The 23,323-nt window shown below is 41.1% G+C and overlaps 1 protein-coding gene across 8 annotated transcripts in view; it reads right to left on the reverse strand.

Moving 5' to 3' along the window:
- smarcd3b (SWI/SNF related BAF chromatin remodeling complex subunit D3b) overlaps positions 1-23,323 on the reverse strand; it is a 45,300-nt gene that overhangs the window by 7,397 nt on the left and 14,580 nt on the right. The window contains exons 1-7 of one of the 8 annotated variants that reach the window (XM_019271679.2): positions 22,340-22,983; positions 12,863-13,083; positions 8,486-8,575; positions 6,367-6,409; positions 4,366-4,488; positions 3,412-3,534; positions 2,645-2,740 (exon numbers count right to left, since the gene is read on the reverse strand). In XM_019271679.2, coding sequence (XP_019127224.1) covers positions 2,645-2,740; positions 3,412-3,534; positions 4,366-4,488; positions 6,367-6,409; positions 8,486-8,575; positions 12,863-13,083; positions 22,340-22,417 — 774 coding nt within the window. In that variant the 5' untranslated portion in view covers positions 22,418-22,983. Of the gene's footprint in view, positions 1-2,644; positions 2,741-3,411; positions 3,538-4,365; positions 4,489-6,366; positions 6,410-8,485; positions 8,576-12,862; positions 13,084-22,339; positions 22,984-23,323 lie in introns of those variants that run through there. The other 7 variants (XM_019271678.2, XM_019271681.2, XM_019271680.2 and 4 more) reach the window with 7 other exon arrangements.

Here is a 23,323-nt window from a genome sequence, read left to right on the forward strand (position 1 = left end):
TTGTTGAACTTTAACTTTAAAATGCTGCTAAAGATTTAATGTTTTAGAGAAAAACTAGTTTCCAGCAGGTTTGTTTGTGGCTTAAGATTTGTCACAATTAACAAATGTGCAAAAATAAAAACACTTGAGCACGCCCTGTATCTAGCAGCCTTGATCTTGACCCCGAGTGCTAAGCCTGTGGTTTGATGAAAGGTTAAATTTTTGCAAACTAGCCAAGCACGGTGTACTGAGATACCAAGATAGCAAAAGGTTAACCATGTGGCCGCGCAGCTGAATGTTATCATGAGACGTGAAGTGAAATAACAGAAAAACTAAACATCAGCTTGTGCAAATACGACTATTCCCATAACAGTCTGTGTGTTTTAGTCTTTGTGTTTAGAGCCTCGGCTGTATCTAACCGCAGATTAAATATTATTTACATCTCAGTTTTATCTTAACTGCTCAGAAACTGAAAGGAAACAGCACTTAAAACACCATCTTCAGTACGGTGGATTGCAGTAACTTGGCATGCAATACATTTTTCCTCCAGCCAATGGCTGACAGAGATTAAGTACTAATTGTACCTCAAGGTAGAGAAAAAATTCTTTTGATGGAAAATCATTCAAAGTGAAGCACCTGAGTGCCTTGCTAAAATACCCTCTTAAAAGGAGGGACCTTGAGAAGTCATCATTTTCACTCTGAAACTCTTAAAGTGGGCTTTTTAAAGTTAATATATTTTGTGAAGACACAAAGTGAAGGGCAGCTAATGATTGTTTTTTTAATAAGTAAGCACTTGTTTTTTTTCTGGGCTCCCACACCTGCATGTTAAAACAACCTTGCAATATTGAAAAAATTAAGAAAAAAAAAAAACCTCCCTCCTTTATGTTGTAATAGAAAATCAATTTATTAAAAAGGAGAGAGGGCAGTCTACACTCTCCCGATGTTTTATTTTGTATTTATCCAATAAGGACGTTTAAAAGGAGTGGGTTAGTCGGGGTGGCTGTAGCTCGAGACTAAATCAGACATCACACAATAAACATTTTCTGTGAACCCTTTCCCCAGCGTGATGAAGAGGCCGTCACTGACCCTGACTGCATGGATGAACAGTCCGATTTGTGCAGCATACAAAAGCTCTTTATTACTAATAGATGTGATCTCAAATGAAAGCACTGACTTATGAAGTGACCAACAGGTAAGTCGTCCATACATGGTCCAAATGGGCTGAAGAGATAAAGCCAACATCGAGGCTATGCTGCGGTTTGTTAAAGGAATAGGTTTAAATTTTGGGAAAGGGAAATCTACATTATAGCCACTTTGAATGGAGGTCTAACGAGGCAACATGCATAAAAACACCTTTGTCAGTGGGCTTTATTTGATCGTTAGTGAAATTAGCTTCACCTGAGCTTTACCTTCGGCTGTGAAAAGGTCCATTGAAGCTAAAACGCAGCCATTAACCCCCAATAATCATTGTTTTATTTCAAATTAAATGAGAAAAACAACAAAACACACTGTGATATCTGTCCTTTAAATATAATGCTAGCTTAGCTTAGCACAAAGACAGATGGAATCAGATAACCTGACTTAAAAACTAATTAATTAACATGTTATATTACTTTTATTTTTTATAGAAATTGGCTTTTTTTTACTGGGAGTCTCATGGTGACAAGGTAGCTAGCCTTGAAAAACAGCCAGTCTAGCTGCAAGGCTACAAGTTTGAGTATTTATTACTCAAAAACATAAAATAAATAAGGTGGATGTCAGTGTTTTACCCTGATATTCATAGTTTAAATTCATATCTAATGTGCTGGAGAAAAAAGTGTGTTACTAGACTGCACCTTAATATGTTGGCATGTTAGCTTTTTACAGCTAACAGTTGGAAAAGCAACCCGGCTCCATCTAATTCACATTAAAACTCACTAATTAACTATGTTACATCTTGTTTTTTTGATCTGTACAGAAGCCAAAGTGAAACTTTTTTACTGGAAAGCCCACGGTAGCCTTGAAGCTATAGCAAATTCGGCTGTAGCGTCAAGGCTGTGAGATTTAACAAACAAAAAAATACAGTTTAGCTTGAATATTCTTTTGAAGGTGGCTATCAGTGATGTTCATAGTTTTATTTTATATCTACTGTGCTGGAGAAAAAGCGTGCGACTGTCAAAATATATAAAAGACTGCAATGTATCAGCAACCTATGTTAGCTATTTGCAACAGTTGGAAACCAACCTGGCTCCATCTAATTCACATTAAAACTCACTAATTAACATGTTACGTCTTGTTTTTGTTTTGTTTGTGCATAAACCAAACTGAAAAAAACTAAAAGATGTGTAGATTTACTGGAGTAAAACCAGCCTCGAAGCTACAACCAGGCCAGCTCCAAGGCCACAAGGTTGCATTTTTTATTACCGGATGTGGACGTCACTTCTTTCACCCTAATATTCATAATTTAATTTCATATCTAGTTATACTTAAAGACTGCACTGTGCAGCATCTGTGCAGCTACAACTTTAACTTTAGTTAACGAGAAGGAAATGAGAGCCAGAGCACATAGTGATACCATCATTGTATCTAAAAATTGTGTAAGAGCAGGTAAAAGGTCGGTCAGGTTGGTTCTTAAATAAGCCTCTTTATCTGTGTACAGGGTGCAGTGAGCTATGTTTAAACTGACCTCGACCAGGTGGTTGTCAGGACCGTAGAGGTCTTTGTCCAGCTCAATCACCAGGCTCTTGAAAAACGAAGAGAACTTCTTCTTCTGCTTGCCCGGCTGTGAGACAGACACAGATATGTGGTCAATTAACGTCTAAAATCAGACACACGGTAACTTTGAAAACAAAAAAAAACACAAACACACTTCTGCACAAATACAAAAGCAAACACTTGTCGCCATTATTAGCAATGTTCATTCATCAGAAAACCCACAAAAGGCTCAGAGAGAGATCAGAAAAAAAGTCAGACACTAGACATTCTCAGGGTCCACTTCCTCCGAGCGCAACCAGAAATATTTGTGGTTTGTGAAACTTAAATGCTTCCTACCGCTGTGAAATGACGGCCTTGCCCTGGACTGCTGAGAACATCAGAGCTTTTTTGAAGGGGAGCTTACAGTGCAAAACAAATCCATCACCATTGTGCTTTTCATGTTGTTCACAGCATCAATCATTCATATCCAGAACTGGCAGATACTTTTCCATGCGAGCGCATCATTACCGTATGTCTGTGGCCAAAAATTACCCATAGAGGCGTCCTTTCATACAAAATAAGATTATGATCTCAGTTATTTTTTTATAGGACCAGCAGCTATTTGACTCACACAGAATTCATCTGCCAGACATGACATAATGCTACACCCTGCAGCAGCTCGGTCACATTTTTAAATTTGACTATGTAACTCGGTGTCAATGTACCGTATATATATTTTAGATTTGAACAAAAACTCACGTCATCCAGCAGCTTCCCTTCTACTCGCAGTTCCCACGACGCAATGCTGCCGTCTGAGTCATCGGCGTCAGGTCTGGCAGGGTTGAAGGTGTTGGATATGTAAAGTCTCAGTTTACGCTTTTGCTGCTGACACAAGGGCACATAAAATAGCACAGTTTAAACAGACGGTTCACAAAATATTTATTTAAAATGTTACAGGTGTCCTGTCTGAACTGATATATTCTTTTTATGTGCTTTATATGAATTAAACCATCAGAATCGTGATTTAAAGAAAACATGTAGCATCAGTTAATAAATTCAAATGGGAAAAAATCAAGAAACTTGAAGATCTGTTTCATAAAAGTATGCAAACAAAACCATTAACATCTACAAATTCAGTCTGCCATCTGTTCACTCATTAAACAATAATATTCTATGTTTTGGATAATCTGAAATAGAGGATATAGTTATACCCTCGACTACAATAAAAGGCAAAATTATTATTACCTTCCTCTGTGTCAATCAATGTTGTTAACTTAAAGATTTGAAAAAAAAAAAGATGGTTTTAGATTGACATACCTGGATAAATATTTGTTAAAGACGACTTTTTTCATTTACAAGCAGAAAAATCTAGTTAATTTGTAAATTTGACTCCTGTAAAGATGCATAAAATTTCTATAGACAGTTGGTTAGTAGTTGGTTTGTTGACCTGAAGTGAAAATACATTTTATTTTCCCTTTATTTGTTTGGTTTGTCTTGATTAAATTATATAGTAATTATTTTTGGGGGGGTGGAAGGAAGGGTTGAGGTACTATTATGTCTGCCTACATCAATTAGTTATCGCAGATTTTAAGACCTCTCGATACCTGTTGAGGTTCAATATTTAAATAACATTTTTGTCCTTCCAGAAATGGATGATTGGCGTTTTAAACTGAAACATCTTGAGGACTGTAGGGCTTGTTTTTTTGTCCTAACCTTCATCGGTCTCTTCAGTGCTTCCTGGATGTCCACACGTTTGCGCATGATGGTCTGATCCAGTTTACGCTCAAACGCCAGCAGATCCATGTAGGCCTGAGACTCGGGGACCAGCTCACGGATCTGCTCAGAGGAGAGACAATCAGATGTTAACATCTTCACATCACCGCGGAAAGACTCGAGAAGATTTGTCGTGTCTTGGTGTTGTAGGAGGTCCAAAGTCTATTTTCCAGGACATTTATCCCTAGGGCAGCATATAGTTGTTTAATACATTGAATAACAGAAAAGCAATAGCTCAACGTCTTGTGAAAAATGCTTATTCATGGGTATTAGATGAGAAGATCGATACCACTCTCACATATCTATAACAGCCAGCGTCTGTCCGTGTCCAAAGTTAACAAAATCCAGCACTTAATTAACTAATTAATATGTTACACCCAAGCAGCAACCTCAGTGCCTGTGAAGTTAAGCCAATGTAGAAGTGCCAACAACTGCACGGCCAACTATTCCTTTAATTTCTCCTTTTGACACCTTTACGTTAAGAGCCTAAACTGTTCATCAGTGTCAAATATCTATTCTGGATCAACTTGTAGTTTTCACTGACTCAATATTATTATGGCTTCACCTTTCTATCAAATAGACATTTTCTTGACAACTTCATTTTCTGCCAATTTCCCCAAAATTCAGCCTCACATACTGTATTTTTTTTTTTTTTTAAAGTTTGGGATCACCACCAGAATATTAAAATAAAGTTCAAAGGATTTGTCTGACCCACATGTAGATCAATATGTAAACTCAAGTTACTCTGGTGGCATCTGGTGGGTTTAAGGTGCAGACCACGGTTTGACTCCAGTCTGATTCTCAAAATGCTGTTCCCCCGTCCTGATCTCTTTGTATCAGCGAGCTCATGCTTAAAAATACAATACTGCTGGAAATAAACCTGAGATGTTCAGACTTTGAGGATATCTTGTCACCCCCTAGAAAAACTTAATTAGATTCAAATTATTACAGTGGACTTATAAAAAGCTGACAGAAATATCTCCTCTGCTTCTGCCCCAGTACACCATTAATACGGCGGTCCACACCGTCCTGCGAACACAGGGGGATAAAAATGAGATGCAGAGTGTGCAGCCAACCAGCCCGGACTCAAGACATTACCATACCGATGAAAGTCCTCGGAGCATCAAGGGCTGCTGCTTACTTACCAAACTGTGCACACACACTCTCCTCCACTTCGCCTTCTCCTGCCTCCCTCTTCTACTCTCTCCTCTTTCATGTTTCTTTCTAAATGGCTGCCTTCATTGTTCCCTCTCATTCCTCCTCTATCTCCATCTCGCTGCCTTTCACCGGGGCTGAGGTGCCGGGCAGACGGAGAAGTGTTGCAGACATTCCCTGTCCCTGACTCATTATTGTGGACTGGCGCCCCCCTCCCTCCCTCCAGCCATGCCTACTGCTATCTCTCTGTCTGGGTTATGTTAGGGGATAAGACCTGAGCCAAGACTGCTCACAGTCATCCAGACCTCCATAGTCTCAGTGCAAAAGCCTTCAGTGTGTCGGCCAGGACGTGGTGAGGTGATGGCGTGGCACAGGGCCCGAAAACTGGAGACCACAGGATGAAAATCGCAACCTCAAGTCGGCACAGGCTCACCTGTGGCAACACAGTGCTCCTGTCGCCTGTTTCGGTTCGACTTGTGGTTGCGTCTCTGCTATATCCCGCTGACTATTTCAATTTAAATCAATGAGCCCACCACCACCATCCACAAAATGACAGACCCCGAAAGAAGAAACCCCTAAAAACCTCCTGATCGCTCCTCGCTTCTCATTTGGAAATAACACATAATCATCTGGCCCTCTGCGCCTCCCAAGAACCCCTGACATCAAACACCAACCAGGATTTTTCTGCTCTGCACACATAAAAGATATAACAATAACACAAACGCACACACACACACACACAGAAAAAAACAGAGCAACAAAGGTAAAAAAAATATGCAGCCTCACCCTTTGCGGAAGAATCTTGTCTGCCATTTTCCTTCTCTTAGCACTGGAGAGAGGGAGAGAAAGACAGAGAGAAACAGGAAAAAGAGAGCATGTTACTATGGTGACTGATAGCGTAGCACCCAGGCCATCTGCTAAAATGCTGGGCCATATCCAGCACCCCAGCATCCCAGCTGTGTGTGTGTGTGTGCATATGTGCATATATGTGTGTGTGTACGTGTGTGTGTGTGTGTGTGAAATGCAGCGGTCCACCTGGAGAGCGAGAGCCTCCAACAGCCAAAAAAGTGTCACATCACACATCTCTTGCCTGACGTTTATTCACTTCACGCACACATATATTCTCTGCAGAAGCAGCAGGACTCGGACGGTGATGGTGACAGGATGTGTGTTTAAGAGATTTAATGTATGTGTGTGTGTGTGTGTGTGTGTGTTTTCATTCATGAATCTTCTGGCATTTCCTGCTGTGTGTGAGAACATTTGTTCACCATTTCATCTCATACTCACCAAGGAAGGACTCGGAACAATAAGACAGTCTGTGCCAAGTTGGTGTCTTTGTCACAACTTTCTTTCTTTCTAAAGTGAAACTCATTTTCTGTTTCTTAAATATTCAATTCAATGGACAGCACCTATGTAAATTCATGCAAGTGTTGCTGCTGTCGGTGCCCGCAGAAGGACAAACTGCCGAAAAACACCTAGATGACACTACACTGCAAAAAGGAGCAATTAAAAAACAGAGCGGGATAACTTATTTTGGGATGGTTTTAATCATATTTTCTCTTCAAAGATAAGTAGTCTCGCCTTGTGGGTGATAAAGAAGGTGTAAAAAAAAAAAAAGCAGAACGATTCAAGTCTTATTTAAAAGATTTAATCTGCTGTAGTCCTTGTTTTTTTTGTGGATGTTATCTACTTTAAAGCCCCTTTATTAATTTGACAAGATCACTGATTTTATCAAGTATTATTGTGAGAGAGTAAGATGAGAAGATTGATGCCACTCTCACATCTATCTGATAAATGTAAGGTGATAGCCAGCAGGCAGTTAACTTAGCTTAGCTTAGCATAAAGACTGGAAACAGGGGGAAACAGCTAGCCTGACTATGTCTGGAGGTGACAAAATCCACATAGCAGCATAATTAAGCATAATTTTATTACCAAGTTTGTCAGATATGTACAACAATGGGAGCAGTAACTAACCCCCCAGTAATTTTTATATTTTTCATAAAGCTTCAGCGCTGCTGGGAGGTGGATTTGTCACCTCCAGGAGCCAGGCTAGCTGTTTCCCCCTGTTTCCAGTCTTTATGCTAAGCTAAGCTAAATTAACCGCCTGCTCAGTGTCGCCTTGTATTTAGCAGATTCACACATGATATCCTCTTTCTTTTTTTCTATAAAGGAGATATTATGTGTGAATTTACAAGATCTCAGTATCTCCTCAATATAAGGCAATAACACACGGTGGGCAGTTAACTTAGCTTAGCTTAGCATAAAGACTGGAAACAGGGGGAAACAGCTAGCCTGACTGTCTGAAGGTGACAAAATCTGCATAAGTTTGAGAGAGTGTGTTGATTTTCTTGGCTTCCAACACAGCCAGGCTAGCTGTTTCCCCCCGTTTCCAGTCTTTATGCTAAGCTAGGCTACATATCGTCATATCGCCCCAACTTTAGATTGTGTAATATTTCTTCTTGGGTATTTTTTTTTGCAGTGTAGATACATTTTTGTACCACAGAGCACTGCAACGGTCTGTGAAGCAGTCTGTTACATCAGCATGCCAAATACTGAAACAAGCCTGCTGTAAGGAGAACTGGAAGATCCGGGGGTGCATTGCAAAGGAAGACACAAACCTGCATCACAACAAACCCGCCATGTTAAACTGTTCTTAAAAGTGGTTTGATATCTTGGTTCTACTTTCTATTTTTCTGTTCCTGTTGAAAAAAACACTGTTCCCATCATCATGCCATGCTCCAGTCCAAAGCATGCACCACTACATTATAGGGGTCAGCTTCTAGGCCCGTACGTATAGTTGGCCAAAAACCAACTCATTCAGGGAGTGCTGGGCTCAGGTGAAAGGCTAAAAAGGCCAGAGTCATCAAACGTAAGAAAACGGACATGCAGCAGAATAAACTCCTACTTTGATCCGAGCGTGGGATCTGATTGGGGCTCTCTCATGTCCATCTGCCTCGCCGGCATCTCATTGGCTCCGGGGAATCCGACTGGCTTCCTAAGAATTGGTGAGGATTCGAAGGTTGACCGATTAGAGTTGTGGCGAGACACACACCCAGTGGCAGCAAGTACGATGTCAGAGGGGAAACACCTGGTGTGTCTGGCTGTCTGTGTGTCTGTACGTGTTGGATGTGTGTTAAGTTCAAGGGTCTGTTAGTAGGTGAAAACTCGAAAACTCAGACAAGGGCAGGCACTGGGATGGGCGTGTAAACTGTGTCCATGCACAGCAGAGGAGGACTCTGGAGGCGTCTCATCTGAGGGACACGCTCATTCAACAATGTTTCTCTGTGAACCAAAACAATCATGCTTCACACACACAGACAGACAATACACCGACAATGGACACACTGTGAACTTATCACAGGGGAGGGGAGCAAACAAGCGAGTGTGCGAGTTTAACTCCTTTGTTCGGCTCTGAACTGCAAATATGGATGTTGCATTGATGAGGTAACTGTGCAGTGGTGGTTCACAGGTGCAGATGAAGACAACATGCACGTTACTCACACCAGTGTTGTAGCACTGGAGAGAGGTCTTGGTCTCGAAAGCCTCAACTACATTTTTACTCAGCCTCAACTCAGTCTCAGACAAAGAAGACCACAACTGTGGGGATGTCACGTCATTGTCTGATTTATTTCTTAGCTGTCTGGGAGGAGACATCAGCCAAATCTTCTGGAATAAAATTGTTTTTTCTAAACCACAAAGAGTTCATCTGCAAGACAGCAGATGTAAATACTTCAAGGTGACGCTTAATGAGGTGATTCAATGTAACAACCACGCTTCACCCAAAGAGTTTTTCGTGAATATTAGCTACCTAAATAGGCTGTATACTGTCTTGGTCTTGACTAGGTCTCAACTCCTCAAAGTCTCTGCCTCGCAAAACCTTGGTCTTGACTTGGTCTCAACCAATCAAAGTCTTGGTCTTGACTCTGCAATATCTTGATCTCAGTCTTGACTTGGTCTCAACCAATCAAAGTCTTGGTCTTGACTCCGCAATATCTTGATCTCAGTCTTGACTTGGTCTTAACCACTCAAAGTGTTGATATTGACTCGGTCACCAAATACCTTGGTCTTGGTCTTGACTTAGTTTCAACCTCTCAAAGTCTTGGTTGTGTCTCGGTCTCAATATGCTCTGGTCTTGGTCTTGACTTGGTCTCGGTTTAGTCGGTCTTGAACACACTGACTCACAGCTTTTCGCTCATTTCCCAGAAACCAAACCTCAAACCGTTGTAAACATTTCCACTGCTTAAAAAAAAAAAAAAACTAGCTTAAAGCGGAAAATTCAGCTTGTGTCCTGCATCTTAAACCAGTTGGCCTGACGCCCAAAAACCTGTTTAATTATCGCATGATGTTCCTAAGCGTGTCCTAGGTAAGAATGTGTAATGAGCAGCGAGGAATGTTTTCGGGTTATTTCAAGGACAAAGACCAAAATTAACAGCAGAAACCAAGGTTCAGAGGTTCGTATAAAAGATCAGGGCTTTTTAAATAATGCGGTCCTCGTGGGAAATAAAAGATGCCACGTTTAAGGCGATGTTCAAGGTGACGGCAACAACAGCATTATTTCTTTTTTGTTGTTGTTGTCTGTTTGCACATTGTAAGAACTGCTTCCTTATATCGCAATACAATGCGCTGTGCGTTGTTGCCAAGTAACTCCCACATGCATTAGCGACCATTCGGCTCTTTAAAAATGTAAAATCGCACAAACACTGAGTGTGGAAAGTTTTCAACTAATTTAATGCAACTAAAAGTAGAAGACCCTCAGCCATTGTGACACAAGGGCACACGCTGTGATGTGATAATAATAAGTTACTCTCCAAAGTTTAGGCTGGATAAAAATGTGATGAGAAGGCAGCGACTTTGCTTTTAAGAAGCAACCATGAGATAAATCCACACTTGTGCCTGTGTTTTGGGTGCAAGTCTCCTAGAAACATAATTTATATACAATTAAACTGCAACCACGAGGCACATTTTCTATTAACATAATGCTGTAAATTAATGTTTTTTCCAAGTCTGGTAGGTTACCTTGGTGTCAAAAGTCCTGTGACCACCATCTGCCTGTGAGTTATGTGTGCTTCCTACAATGTTTCCCCACAAAACAAATTAGCAGCATACAAACGTAATTTCTAGGACACGGGGTTGAGTGGTCCTAACACTTTATGCAAAGCAAACCGGAATTAAATCCTATTTTTAGCAGCAGCTTTGCGTAGGACAGCGTTTGTTCTGCAGAGGGAGCGTAGCTGGGACCATAAGGTCTCAATGACACTGCAAACACAGGTGGCCCGCCCTCAGCTGGCAGCCACGTGGGGTCTGAGCTGGATGGAGTCGAGCGCTGCGAGCTGGGAGCATCAACTTGTTTGCCAGAGGACACACACTCCTCAACAAAGCAACAGAAAGAGACAGAGAGAGAGACAGAGAGAGAGAGAGAGACACACCTGGACGGGTCACCCTGGACCATCGATCATACCCTCTGCAGCCAGCCGGGCCTCTCTAGGGGTTGAAGCCCCGACACAGGACAACATTTCCCCTGACCTGTTCGACAAGCCTGCTTAATTGTAAGTGGATCAATCGTGCTGCAGATACTGAGAGAATGAGACAGAGGTCCACTGAGTGCGCATATTGATCTCCTTTCTAATGACCATACCTGCCACACACTCGTCTCCTAATAGACATCAATCCACTGTGTGTGTGTGTGTGTGTGTGTGTGTGCTTTGGATACTGATGTACATGGTAGTCAAAGAGCAGACAACAATAAGCCAAAGCAAGTACTAGACCCTGAGCGCCTACAGACAGCAACGAGATAGATATGATGACCATGAGACAAACTGGATGACGAACACCAAAAAGACACATAGAGAGGTAGTGATGGTGAGAGGTGGATGCAGAGAGTAGGGAGCAAGGCAAACGATGTGGAGAGGGAGAGAGTCACAACAAAAAGTGAAATGAAAGCTGAACAGAGACACACAAAGGTCATGGTTTCACTTCTCGTCAATTCGATTTTAGAGGTCTTCATTCTGGAGTTTAGATTTTAGGAGATCACAGTTTGGAAATGGCTTAAATGAAAGTTTTAATCCATGATAGTTTAACCAAGATATAAATATAAAAGAATAGGGGGAAAAGCACCAAGCTCAAGTCCCCAAATTGCTTGTTTTGTCCGATGAACTGTCTACAATGGTGTCAAAATGTTGTCAGTCCTGCCTTTAATCTAAAAATCAGCCAAGACGTGGATCACCGGTGGACCTGAGGGGAGCCGAATGAAGCCTGGTTGCTCAAACAAGCCATCTGTAACGGCACCTACCTGTCAATCTAAGCGGCCACACTGTTAATTCTGCATAACTTTAGGCCTTAATATAATCTGAACAGGTGAGTTGTATATAAATTCACCCTCAGTACAGTTGTCATGAACGGGGAAATTAGCTATAGACACCAAAACAGTTTTTTGTACCAGGCTGTAAACATGTTTATTTCTGCTGTGAAGTTGGACATTTGAACATGGGGACTTATGGAGACTGACTCACTTCTGGAGCCAGCCTCAAGTGGACGTTTGAGGAACTGCGGTTTTTAGCACTTCACAGCCACGGAGGTGGATATAAAGATATTCAATTCATAAGGATACAAAACAGAGAAAAGCATGACATCTACAAATTTGAGAAGTTGGAACCAATTCCAATATTTTGGTATTTTTTATTTTCTTTTTTTTTAGCCGTGCTCATGGTGTGGCGCTAAGGATGGCAATGTTGGTTGCTCAGTAGTCCCTCACTTTGGTGCAGAGTGAAATACCTCAACAGCTAATAGTGCAAAAACATTCACGTTCCCACCAGGATGAATCATCAACTCAAACTTGATTGATTGATACAATACTTTTCCAATTCCTACTATTTATTTTTCTCCAAAATCTTCAACAAAATAATCCAAACCTCCCAAATGCATTTTATTTAATACAAGCAGCTGTATGAAAACATATTTTCTGAATGACGTAGAGTCTTAAATTATCAAAAAAATATGAGTTTCATCTGGAGTTGTACTTGATACTTGGTATGGCTGGTGTTAAAAAATATTGTGGTTCAATGCCCAGCTCTTACTACATTTCCTGCACATGACTCACGACCATTTCCATGTTTGGTTTTGAGGATTGATGCCAATATGAACAAAATTTTACTAGTTAAGTTCAAAGTGTAACCACAGCTGTTGTAGTCTCAACCATTACTCACAGAGCAGACAAATAAGTACTTCTATATGCGAGCCATGCAGTGTTTAGGTTAGAAGTTGGAGGTCGGGTTGATTCACTCACTTTCTGGCCCGGTTCTGGACGGCCTGTTGCTGCTGCTGCTGCTGTTGCTGCTGCTGCTGTTGCTGGACCTGCTGGGAGGGGGCAGGCCTCTTACGGCTGGGCTCCATCACCGGGGAGGGCAGGCCGGGCCGCACCGCCGGGCTCCCTCCGTACGGTGGGCCGGGGGGGCCCATGGGAGCTCCCTGGTGGGGCATCCTCGCTCCAGACGGCATGCCAGGACGCTGGTTAGAGAAAGAAGGAGAAAAGATGGGTCACATTAATGTGGAAAACATTCACCGCTGTGTTTTTCGGATGAATTACAATCACAGATTAGTGCTTCTAAAAATATCACAAAGGAAATATTAGATCAATGAAACTTCTGATGGATTCAAAGGAGACATTTCATCTGACGAAATCATGACGCATAACTGCGACCAGACCTAAAATGAAATTTCACTTCTGGTTCTATTGACATTGGAGAGTCTCCTACATTTTGTAACCTTTGGTAGCCTTTCAGCAATCAAACAACAGCTGATCTGATCAATATGAACACACATTAAGCAAGTCTGTGACGTCAATTCACTCTGTTTTGAATCTGCAAACTGCAAACATGAAAGAAACCGGTTAGCAAAGATTTGGAGTTTGATGTTTTGTCAAGAGAAAAGCAGGACATTTACAAATTCGAGAAGGTGGAACCTGCAAATATTTGTCGTTTTTTCATTAGCTGAGGCGCTATGGATGCTCCAGATTGAAATATCTCAACAGCTAACACCACGAAATTTTGTACAGACATTCATTATGTTTATAACCTGTGAAAATAGTAGTAAATATATAGTATATAACAGCCAGAGAGAGCAGCTAGCGTGACTCTTACTACTATTTGATAAATCACATTTATGGCTGATGGTTAACCAACTTTCAGAACGGCTGTCCGATCAACTTACTCATCATTTAAGCACTATCATAAAATATATAATGGCAAGACTTTGTATTGAAATACTTTAGCTCAAAGCCTCATCTAATATAGGATTCAGTTAGATAGTTATGATTCAGGGACCAAGGTGAAATATGGAGTATGTACTTTAGGCAACGTTTGAGCCCTTACAGTCAATGAAATCAGAAATCAGATTTTGAACTTCGCAATGGCTCTTCATGAACCTGTATTATACCCACGGTGTCATTTTAAGCTGAACCAAAATCATTCACCATCTTATACTAAAGCAGCGATCTGCCTTATTTTGTCTTGTCTAAAGATAACACAGATGTTCAGGAAACAAGAGCAACTGTGCTGAGAACAAGCAGCATTGTTTTGCTTCTGTCTTATTTTCTCTCTTGTCTGCTTTAAACAAAGATCAGGTTTGACGGCTGAAAAATAGACTAAATGAAGATCGTTCTCACACAAACTCACACTCGCACACACAGACACACTCCTCCGAAACAATGCAAACAGTGTCAGAGTCCACGGTCCCACACTCCCCGTCTTGACGCCTGGGAACAACTGGGGAACTCTCACCTGTGCTTGTCACTCCCATGGCAACAGCTGCCTGCCGCCTCAGTTTATTGTCTGAAACCTAATTGGGGTTCGTGTGATAGAAAGAAATCCTTTGACTCTAACCAGAGCACAGACCACCTACTGCATGTAAAGAACCCCGCCGGGAAATAAAACACATCTTCAGAGAATAACAAAGCCCTGTAATTACAAATTTACTACTTTAAATGTTACAAAGGTGGAAGAAATATTAGCAGCAAGTACTTATTATGTAGGAGAATGACTCCTGTCAGTGTTATCGTCCCACATATTATATTATTGGATTATTATTACTAATGCATTAACTTGTAAGCAGCACTTTAATTATCATGGGTGAGCTGATTTTAATTAATTTAAATCCCGTCTGCAAGAACAACCCTCAAACCCTCAGGGACTCAAAGGCCTCATGTTATCTATGTGGCAGCTACTTTATGGTAATTTAATTCAATTAGTTTGCTAATATGGACCACTAAAACAAAACATTTGAATATTGTGCCTCTATGTTTATTTTTTATTTGTTATTTATTCCTTAATATGTATTCAAAATCCCTCAGTTTTCTTGCAAAACTTTTTTTGATGACTCATGCTAGCTAACAGCAGTTTACCGTTAGCTAGTGTGGCTAGCTAGCACAACATCGTAAAAAAGAAGCGTGTTTGGATTTCTTTTATTTTTGTTTTATGTTTCCAAAAACTGTGTTTAAAGTGTATTTAAATTATTTAAGCCTAATTCTTCTACTGCTGATCTAACAATGAATTTAAGGGAGGTCCGGTTATAGCTCCCGTTAGCTCAACTGCATAAAGTAAATCTCACGTAACAACACATAGCACCTCATCAAAAAACACAAACTAAGGGCTGAAATCAGTGTTCAGAGTCTTTTTCTAGTCTATCCTGACTGTTAAATTAATTACGAGACAGCCAGAGTCAGTTAGCCACCTAAAAACTGTATATATAAACTATATAGTTTAACTAAACACATTTTACGGGACTGTTATGACTCAAGACAACAAATGTAGCCAGCTAACACTTCCATTTACTATATATATACATATATATATATATATATACACACACACACACACACACACACACACACACGCTAAATGTATAGTATAGTAAATGATATATATGTGTGTGTGTGTGCGTATTATAATATTATCATATGTTATATACGATTATACCTACCATAGTATATATTATAAAGCTAAAATACATAACCTTTTGTGTGTGTGTTATAATAAATACATTTACATGATTTAACAAAGCAAAAATTTGCATTAAATTATTTTAATATATCGCCCAGTGCCAGTTGGTATTGTGCTCACATGCCGCGTGTTTTTAAATAATGTAGCATTTAATCAAATTAAAGCTAACTTGGGGAACCCATGGGAAATAAGGAAACGTAGTGGGGGTGTCTGATTAGGGGCCCATGGCTTACTTTTGCCCTGGGGCTATCTGTATATAAAATATCAGATAAATGTATTAAAGAACTGAAATGCATTATGATCATTAATTGATTCAAAAAATATGAAAAACACTGACGGTTTCTCATCTAATAAAAACTATAAATACTCTACAAAGGACAGACAACTTGTCATACTGGACATCTCACACCATGATGGATAGTCTATTCTTCCTTCCACCTCCCGGTTATTCAAAAGAACATCATTGTTTTGCACAGCCATGACTTAACAGACCTGAAATATTTAATCATCACCTTGCAAAAAAAAAAAAAAAAAAAAGTCTCTTTTTGCAAAAAAAAAAAAAAAAAAAGTCTCTTTTAAAAAAAAATAAGCACAGAAAGTGCCTGCTACATTTTGTAATAAAATGGGTAAATGTCAGAGAGACAGCTGAAGGATACAAATCAGGAGTTTCATAACCACTCGCTCATATGCTCACATTTTCCACATTTGTTTGTCACCTGTGAATGTGGATAACTGCACGTACATACGCAAATAATCAGATTTGATCTTTAGACTGTCCACAAACACGTGTGAACCTCCTGAAAACAAACAAAGACGAAGGGGGGCGGGCGCAAAAACACGACTAAAGATATCAAACTGAAAACTGTAAAGTGCAGTTTTAAAGACTCAAAACAAGAGTATGGCCGCGTACGAGAGGCTAAGACTGACTGTATTGTGTGCTCTTTGAGAGATCCTGTGATAAGAAGCCCGAGCAGGCGTTGCTGTCACTCTAGCTTGGAGTTCATTCGGCGATTCGCCCAGGGGGGGAGGGGATGTTGAGGTTAAAGGCAACTGAGACGGGTCTCCAAACATGAGAGGATAAAACAACATATGGTCGGGGGGGCCTCCTGCTTGAATGTTGTCACCTTTGTGGAGTCTTAAGAGACCTCCTTCTTCCTCCCTAAACTGGACAATAACAACCCAAACAACCCTCAGACTAGACTATCATGAGCCAGACAGACTCTTCAATTACAAGCGCATGTCTGGAGAATTTGAGCTTTTCAGATAACAGATACAGAGAACCATAGCTGGATAATGTGTAAGATGAATTTCCCCTAAATCCACACACACACACACACACACACTCACACACACAATGAGTGGTACTCTATAATCTGACCTGCTGAACTGACTCCAACACTCTGCCCGGAGCTCTGCCAGCCAGCCAGCAATCGAATCTGCCATGTGGATGGATATCTGAGAAGTGTGTTGGCATCTCTGGAGGGATTTGAAGAGGCCAAACTTAACCCACACTGTACTAAACATATGAATCTGTGGGTTGTAACATCGACGGCCCCTTTAAAGGCTTCGATTAGAGCCCTGAAATCTATTAAAAACTGAAGATGAGGTTCCTTGAATGGAGCATGACTCATTTTATTTTTAAGGCTCAAACTTCATTTATTGATTCATCGTTTAGTATATCAAGTGTATGCTAACATACTCAAATATTATCAGAGTATCATAGAGAAAATGAATCCTTAAATACTGTATGTTTTTTTTAGATTAACAATTATGACGTGACTCATTCATATATCCCATTAATTAATCAAATGTTCAGTTTAAATAAAGCTTTCAGATGTTAATCTTATCCCTGTAATTATTAAGATTATAATGTTTATCGAGACCAAGACAAGACCAAAACCAAGGTACAGTGAGACACTTTGAGTGGTAGGATACTTGACTTTAAGTGTAATCATATCATGGGGACTTCAACATCAATTTATTTATTTTACAACAGTGTTGTAGTCAAGACGAAGACGAAGACCTTAAGGGGTTGAGACCAGGACCAAGGTATTGCCAACTAAGACCAAGATCAGACGGTATCTAGCCTAGATAGGTAGCTAATATTCAAGATAGCTCTTTGGGGAAGCGTGGTTACTACATTGATCATCAATAAAATATTTTCTTATTATAATTTATTATTTTACATCAGTGTTGTAGTCAACCAACCAACTAAACCCAGACCAAGTCATGAGTATATCGAGGCCGAGACAATACCAAGAATTTCAGGGGTCGAGACCAAGACCAAGGTATTGCGTGACCGAGTCAAGACCAAGACCAGACAGTATAGCCTGCTTAGTAGCTAATATTTACTTTGAAGTAGATACACACCTGTTTTTTCAGACGTTGTTTTGCAAATTAACTCTTTGTGGTCTAGGAAACCAAGATTTGGCTGATGTCTGCTCTTAAGACAGTTAACAAAATAAATCAGACAATGCACAGACGATTGCAGATGTGGTCTTGACTGATCTTAAACTGAAAGTCCTTTTTTTATCTGAGACGAGATCTTGAGTGGGAAACTCCATGATCTCTAGTGTGCTTCAACATTAAGTTGTCTGGGACTAGAAATCATCTCTGTTGCCTGGTTGTTACTAAGTCCAGGACTACTTACTGGAGTAGGAAACATGGTTGCATTACATATAAGAGTCTACTGCTGTGACTGTTTTCCAGATTAGTCAGTGTATAAAAAATGTTTATTTTGAGAGCAAATTGCCCCAGAATAAGAACATTTTTTGATTATATGTTCTATTGAAGTTGGTAATTGTTGTGGAATTACAAAATTACATCCGAGGGTGAGCTCTTCAATATTGGCATGACAGCGATGCGTAACAATATTTCACTCATGTATTATTACTTAAAAAAAGGGTTCTTGTACCTCTGATGGTATCTGAACGGATACACATGTTGGACTGGTTTTTATAGCAGCTATTTCTTTAGTAAAAAGTAATTTCAATGAGAACTTATCATGGCAAGGTCTGCGGATTATCCAGAGCAACCGGGACATTGTGTTTTGAAAAGACAAGTGGCAGCTGAATTTTTTTTTAAAGATGAGAAAAAAAAAATCACATTTCAATGCTGCGAGCATCACAAATGAAGTCTCCATTGTATTGGTTTGGCAGCAGGAAACACAGATATCTCCAAATCTTTGTGAATAACACCAAAACTATCTGCATCATGCATAGATTTAAGCAAGTACGGATGCAATAACTTAAGAGTAAAGGTGTAAATGTTTCATTTCTTGTGCTCTCACACATGACAACAGTGTTTCGTATTATGTTTTGGCTTATCGGGGTTTCCCACACAGAGCGCTGGAAGTCTTTTCTCATCGTAGCGGCCCTCGCTGACCTCCGCACAAACACACGAGCCAGAGAAGTAACGCAGCAGGGGAGGGGGAGGTAAGGCAGATAATGAGAGAGAAAGAGGAAGAGGACTTCAGCCAGGCCTTCAGCCCACCCATCAGACCTAGAACCAGACCTCGGCCAAACACTCGCACACATACACACTGCTGCCGGGAGGTGGGAACACTGCGACCTTCGGAAACCACAACAATGTTTGCATATAGTGTACTTCTGCATATTCTTGTGTGTTTAAATCCACCCGTACATGTATTCCCGTGAAGGGAAAGTAAACGTCATCCCTCGGCCACAAGCTAACAAACTGCGCCGAATCATCCCCATATCCCATAGTATAAATATTTCTCCATCTGCAGTATACACAGCGAGGAACCTGCCGCAACTATTATAACAAGACTTTTCCATTTTAAAATGTGGGGGAGAGGACGAAAGAGGAAGAGGCAGAAAAAAAAGAGAGAGAAAATAAGCAGAGGGGAAATATTTGGCTTGGAGCAGCCAGAGCCTCATCAAGGTTAATTGGTCTGTTGAGAGGACATGCTCATCTGGCTCATCAATCACCTGGTCCATTGTTTCCTAAAGTCTGTCTCTGTGTGCAGGGCTTCAGCGCCAAAGCCCCCGTAATGACCGCTCCTGTCAAAGAGACAATACCTCATCTTGTTTCAGTGTATAAATCTACCTGGTGTCAGTACGCCGAACATCAGCGCTGATTAAAACGCAGTTTCATCTCCAATCAGAACTCCAAGTCGAGATACTTCTGTTATTTTAAGACATAATAAGATGTGATAAACAAATACCACAAAGTCTTTCTTGACCTTCTCGATGTACTTGAGGATTAGGAACGTGATGCCAAGTTTCTGAATCCGTGCAAAGGTGAAATTCAGTTCAACGAAAAGTTAAAGGAGACATTTATCATGTAGGAATTTGTTCGTTTTCAGTTACTTTGTTACACGCAAAAATTCAGTTCACTATGATAGAAAAACTAGCTCATATGAGAGGCCACAACTAGTGAATTATTGCCAAATTAACTTAACGATTGTTAAAATTATTGATAGTGTTGTAGTGCTCGAGATCTGTCTTGGTCTTGAGGCAGGGATCTCTTTAAAGTCCTCTGCCTCGTCTCGTTATCGACCACATTTCTACTCTGTCTTGTCTCAGTCTCAGACAAAGAGGACTATTTTAGTTTTAATTGAGGACCGGTCAAGACCACAACATCAGGGATGTCCCATAATTGTCTGATTTATTTGTTAACTGTCTGGAAGGAGACATCAGCCAAATCTTGTGAAATTGAATTTGGGTTTCCTAAACCACAAAATTGCGTCCCAAAAGAACACACAGCGGTTTGTATACACTTCAAGGCAACGCTTAATGAAGTGACTGAATGTATCAAACATCACCCGAAGAGTTTTCGTGAATATTAGCTACTTAAGTTACCTGACCAGACTTGGTTTTGCAATACCTTGGTCTTGGTCTTGACTTGGTCTTAACCACTCAAAGTCTCGGAAACAACTGTAATTCACTCAATCTCGTCTTGGTCTCAGACAAAGAGAATTTGGGTTGGATTTCAGTTGAAGACCAGTCGAGACTCCAACTGTCAAATTTTCTGGCAAAAATTTGGTTTCCTGAACATCAGTGAGTTCATCTGCAAAACACCAAATGTAAATACTTCAAGGTGACGCTTATCACACAGATGATCGATGAACATTTGCTCTATGAATCTTTAAGTTCTAGAAACTTCTGTCCAAAAAGTGGAACCAAACAGAGGGTCGAGTAGAAAAGTCTTTATTTAGACTTTCCTCTAAACTTCATGTGAAATACTGTGTTACATCTTCAGACCTCTGAAAATGATGTAAAGAAGAACCCGACCATGAAACACGACCTCGTGTCAATTCTCTACTGGACACATAAAAATACCTGTGAATATCTATTCAAATGAAAACCTGAGAACCAAGACTTTCATTTTAACAAATAATGTTCTTGACCTTCTCTATGTACTTGAGGATTGGGAAGTGATGCCGGGTTTCAGTATCTGTGCAAAGGTGAAATTCAGTTCAACTTATATCGAAATAATGGAAATAATACGTTCCAACCAGATGAATCTAAATGAACGCCACATGATTAACAGGGAAAGAAATCGGCAGCTGCACAAGCATATGATATATTTATTGGATATTACCGTAATCTTTGTGCTTTTATTATGAAACACTGCATGATTTATCTCCTAGGATCATTAAAAATCACCTTGTTGGTCCAGAACATGTCCCTACAATGTCCCCCAGCTTGAGTCGATCGATTTCAGGCAAAAAACAAGGAAAAAAGTGACACGTTCTCTGATTTGAGAATTTGTTTTTTTCTTTATAATTTATCTAAGAAAATATTCGGTTTTGGATTTTACTTTTTTTTTTAAATGTCACCTTGGGCTTTGTTAAGTTGTGATGGGTATTTTTTTTTTTTATAAAAAAACATAATCAGTGGATATTCAGTGATAATTAAACTGTTACAAGTCGCCACCGTCGTATTAAAACATCACAAACAAAATAAAAGATTGATGAATCACTGCTATAAATCGCCAGTTTATTTACACACACACGAGTCAATGTCAAAGCCACATCTGCTCAAACTTTAAAACAGCAGTGTGTCGCTGACCAACGCTTACAAAACAAACCACCGCGTGTTCTGTTATTAATGCATAAAGTCTTATGGTAATAGTTGCCTAACCTCTAACCGTGAGCAACACTTGACTTGACATTTCATACTAGCTTCACATGAATGGGCTGATTGTTCCTGCATGATTTCCAGGATTGGCCGCCTGCCTCGGCTCCGTCTACGCTACTACGTCCGTTTGTCTCGTGACCTTACAGGTTCAAATCCTTCCAACCAACCACCAACATGCTGCCTGGAAGGCTACTCTGACTGTGTTGTTGTGAGTGGACTCGTCATTTCCCCCTTTTTCTGTCTGTGACTCCCAGTGTGCTCGTCTGTTAGCCAAAGGGGGGAGCTGGCTGCTTTTTTTCTTCCTTTGCCTCTGCTGCTGCTGCTGCTTCTATTTCTACAAATCTACACATTTTATTAGTGTGTGTGTGTGTGTGTCTTAGAAATCCTCTGTGCTCCACCATCCTCCTTCCTTGCTCAGCTCCATCCATCCATGCTTGCTCCACTTCTCTGTTCTCACACGAGCCACATCTCCCCCCTTTAACAGGCTGAGATCCAGGGGGCTGGAAATAACCTTCACATGGCCAGCTTTACCCAGCTATCTCACACACACACACAGACCGCCGCCGCCGCTGCTGCGCCGACACACACACACACATATATATACACACAGATGCATGCCAGAGCTCAGCTCCCTTCACAGGAATGACGGACAGCGCCACTCACCACTCCATGGACCAGGAACTCAAACAGTTTGCTCTTGGTGGCTTTCCTGGCTCCCCCCGCCGTCTCCTCCGTAGCCATTTGCTCAGTCCCCTCCGTTCACCCGGCTATGTCTCCCCTCTCCTTCTTTTGTCTTTCCCTCTCCCTTCACCCAGCCTCCTGTTCCCCTCCCCTGCTCCACTTTCCTTCTCTTTGTGCTCTCCTTTTCAGCACTGCCTGTCCCTGACTCTCCTTCTCTCTCTCCTTCTCCTCCCTCTCTCTCTCTCTCTCTCTCTCTCTTCCCTCCCTCTGACTCTATTTTGAATGTGCAGCAGCCCTGCCGAGTCTCTCACTGTGTCTAGCTCACTTTTTAGTTGAGCTGCCTTTCAGGAGCCCGGCACGTCGCTGCTGCTTGGAGGTGGTGTTGGTGGTGTTGGGGGGGTTTAGCGCTGTGAGGGGGTCTGGCAGGGGGGTTTCAGCCAACCCACCCTGACGCTCCCCCGCACAGCTGTTGCATTCCATTGGTAGATAAGGGCATGCTGCACGGCGAGGCTGCCGTTTGGTCTAAACGGGGGCTGGGGAGGTTAGACTCAGTTAGCCATTCCTGTGCTGCTGCCGCTGCTGCTGCAGCTTCCCCCTCCTCTGGTGACCAACCCAGGGGCCACGGTCAGCACACACAGAGCTCCGAGTCCGTCCTGGACTCATTCTCCAAATATATAAAAAAATAAATAAAAAGGACATTGGGCTCTTAAAGGGGCCATGCGTTGTGGAGCATGTGTACACACATAAACTGCCATATATGATGGGAGTTGATGGTGGTGATGATGAGGAGAAGGGAGAGCACTCCAAGTCTCACAATAGGTGAGCTTAATGCCACTTCACAAAAGTGAAGAGAGTGAAGGCCACGTCAAGAGCACCTTCACTTCCTGTGTTTTTTTTGTGCCGGCCCTTTGTCAGAGTGCATTCATAGGTTACGAGTATTTCCTCCACTCGCCTCATTAGCTTTAC

Source organism: Larimichthys crocea, chromosome XXIII (assembly GCF_000972845.2).
Source record: "Larimichthys crocea isolate SSNF chromosome XXIII, L_crocea_2.0, whole genome shotgun sequence".
Classification (NCBI taxonomy): domain Eukaryota; kingdom Metazoa; phylum Chordata; class Actinopteri; family Sciaenidae; genus Larimichthys; species Larimichthys crocea.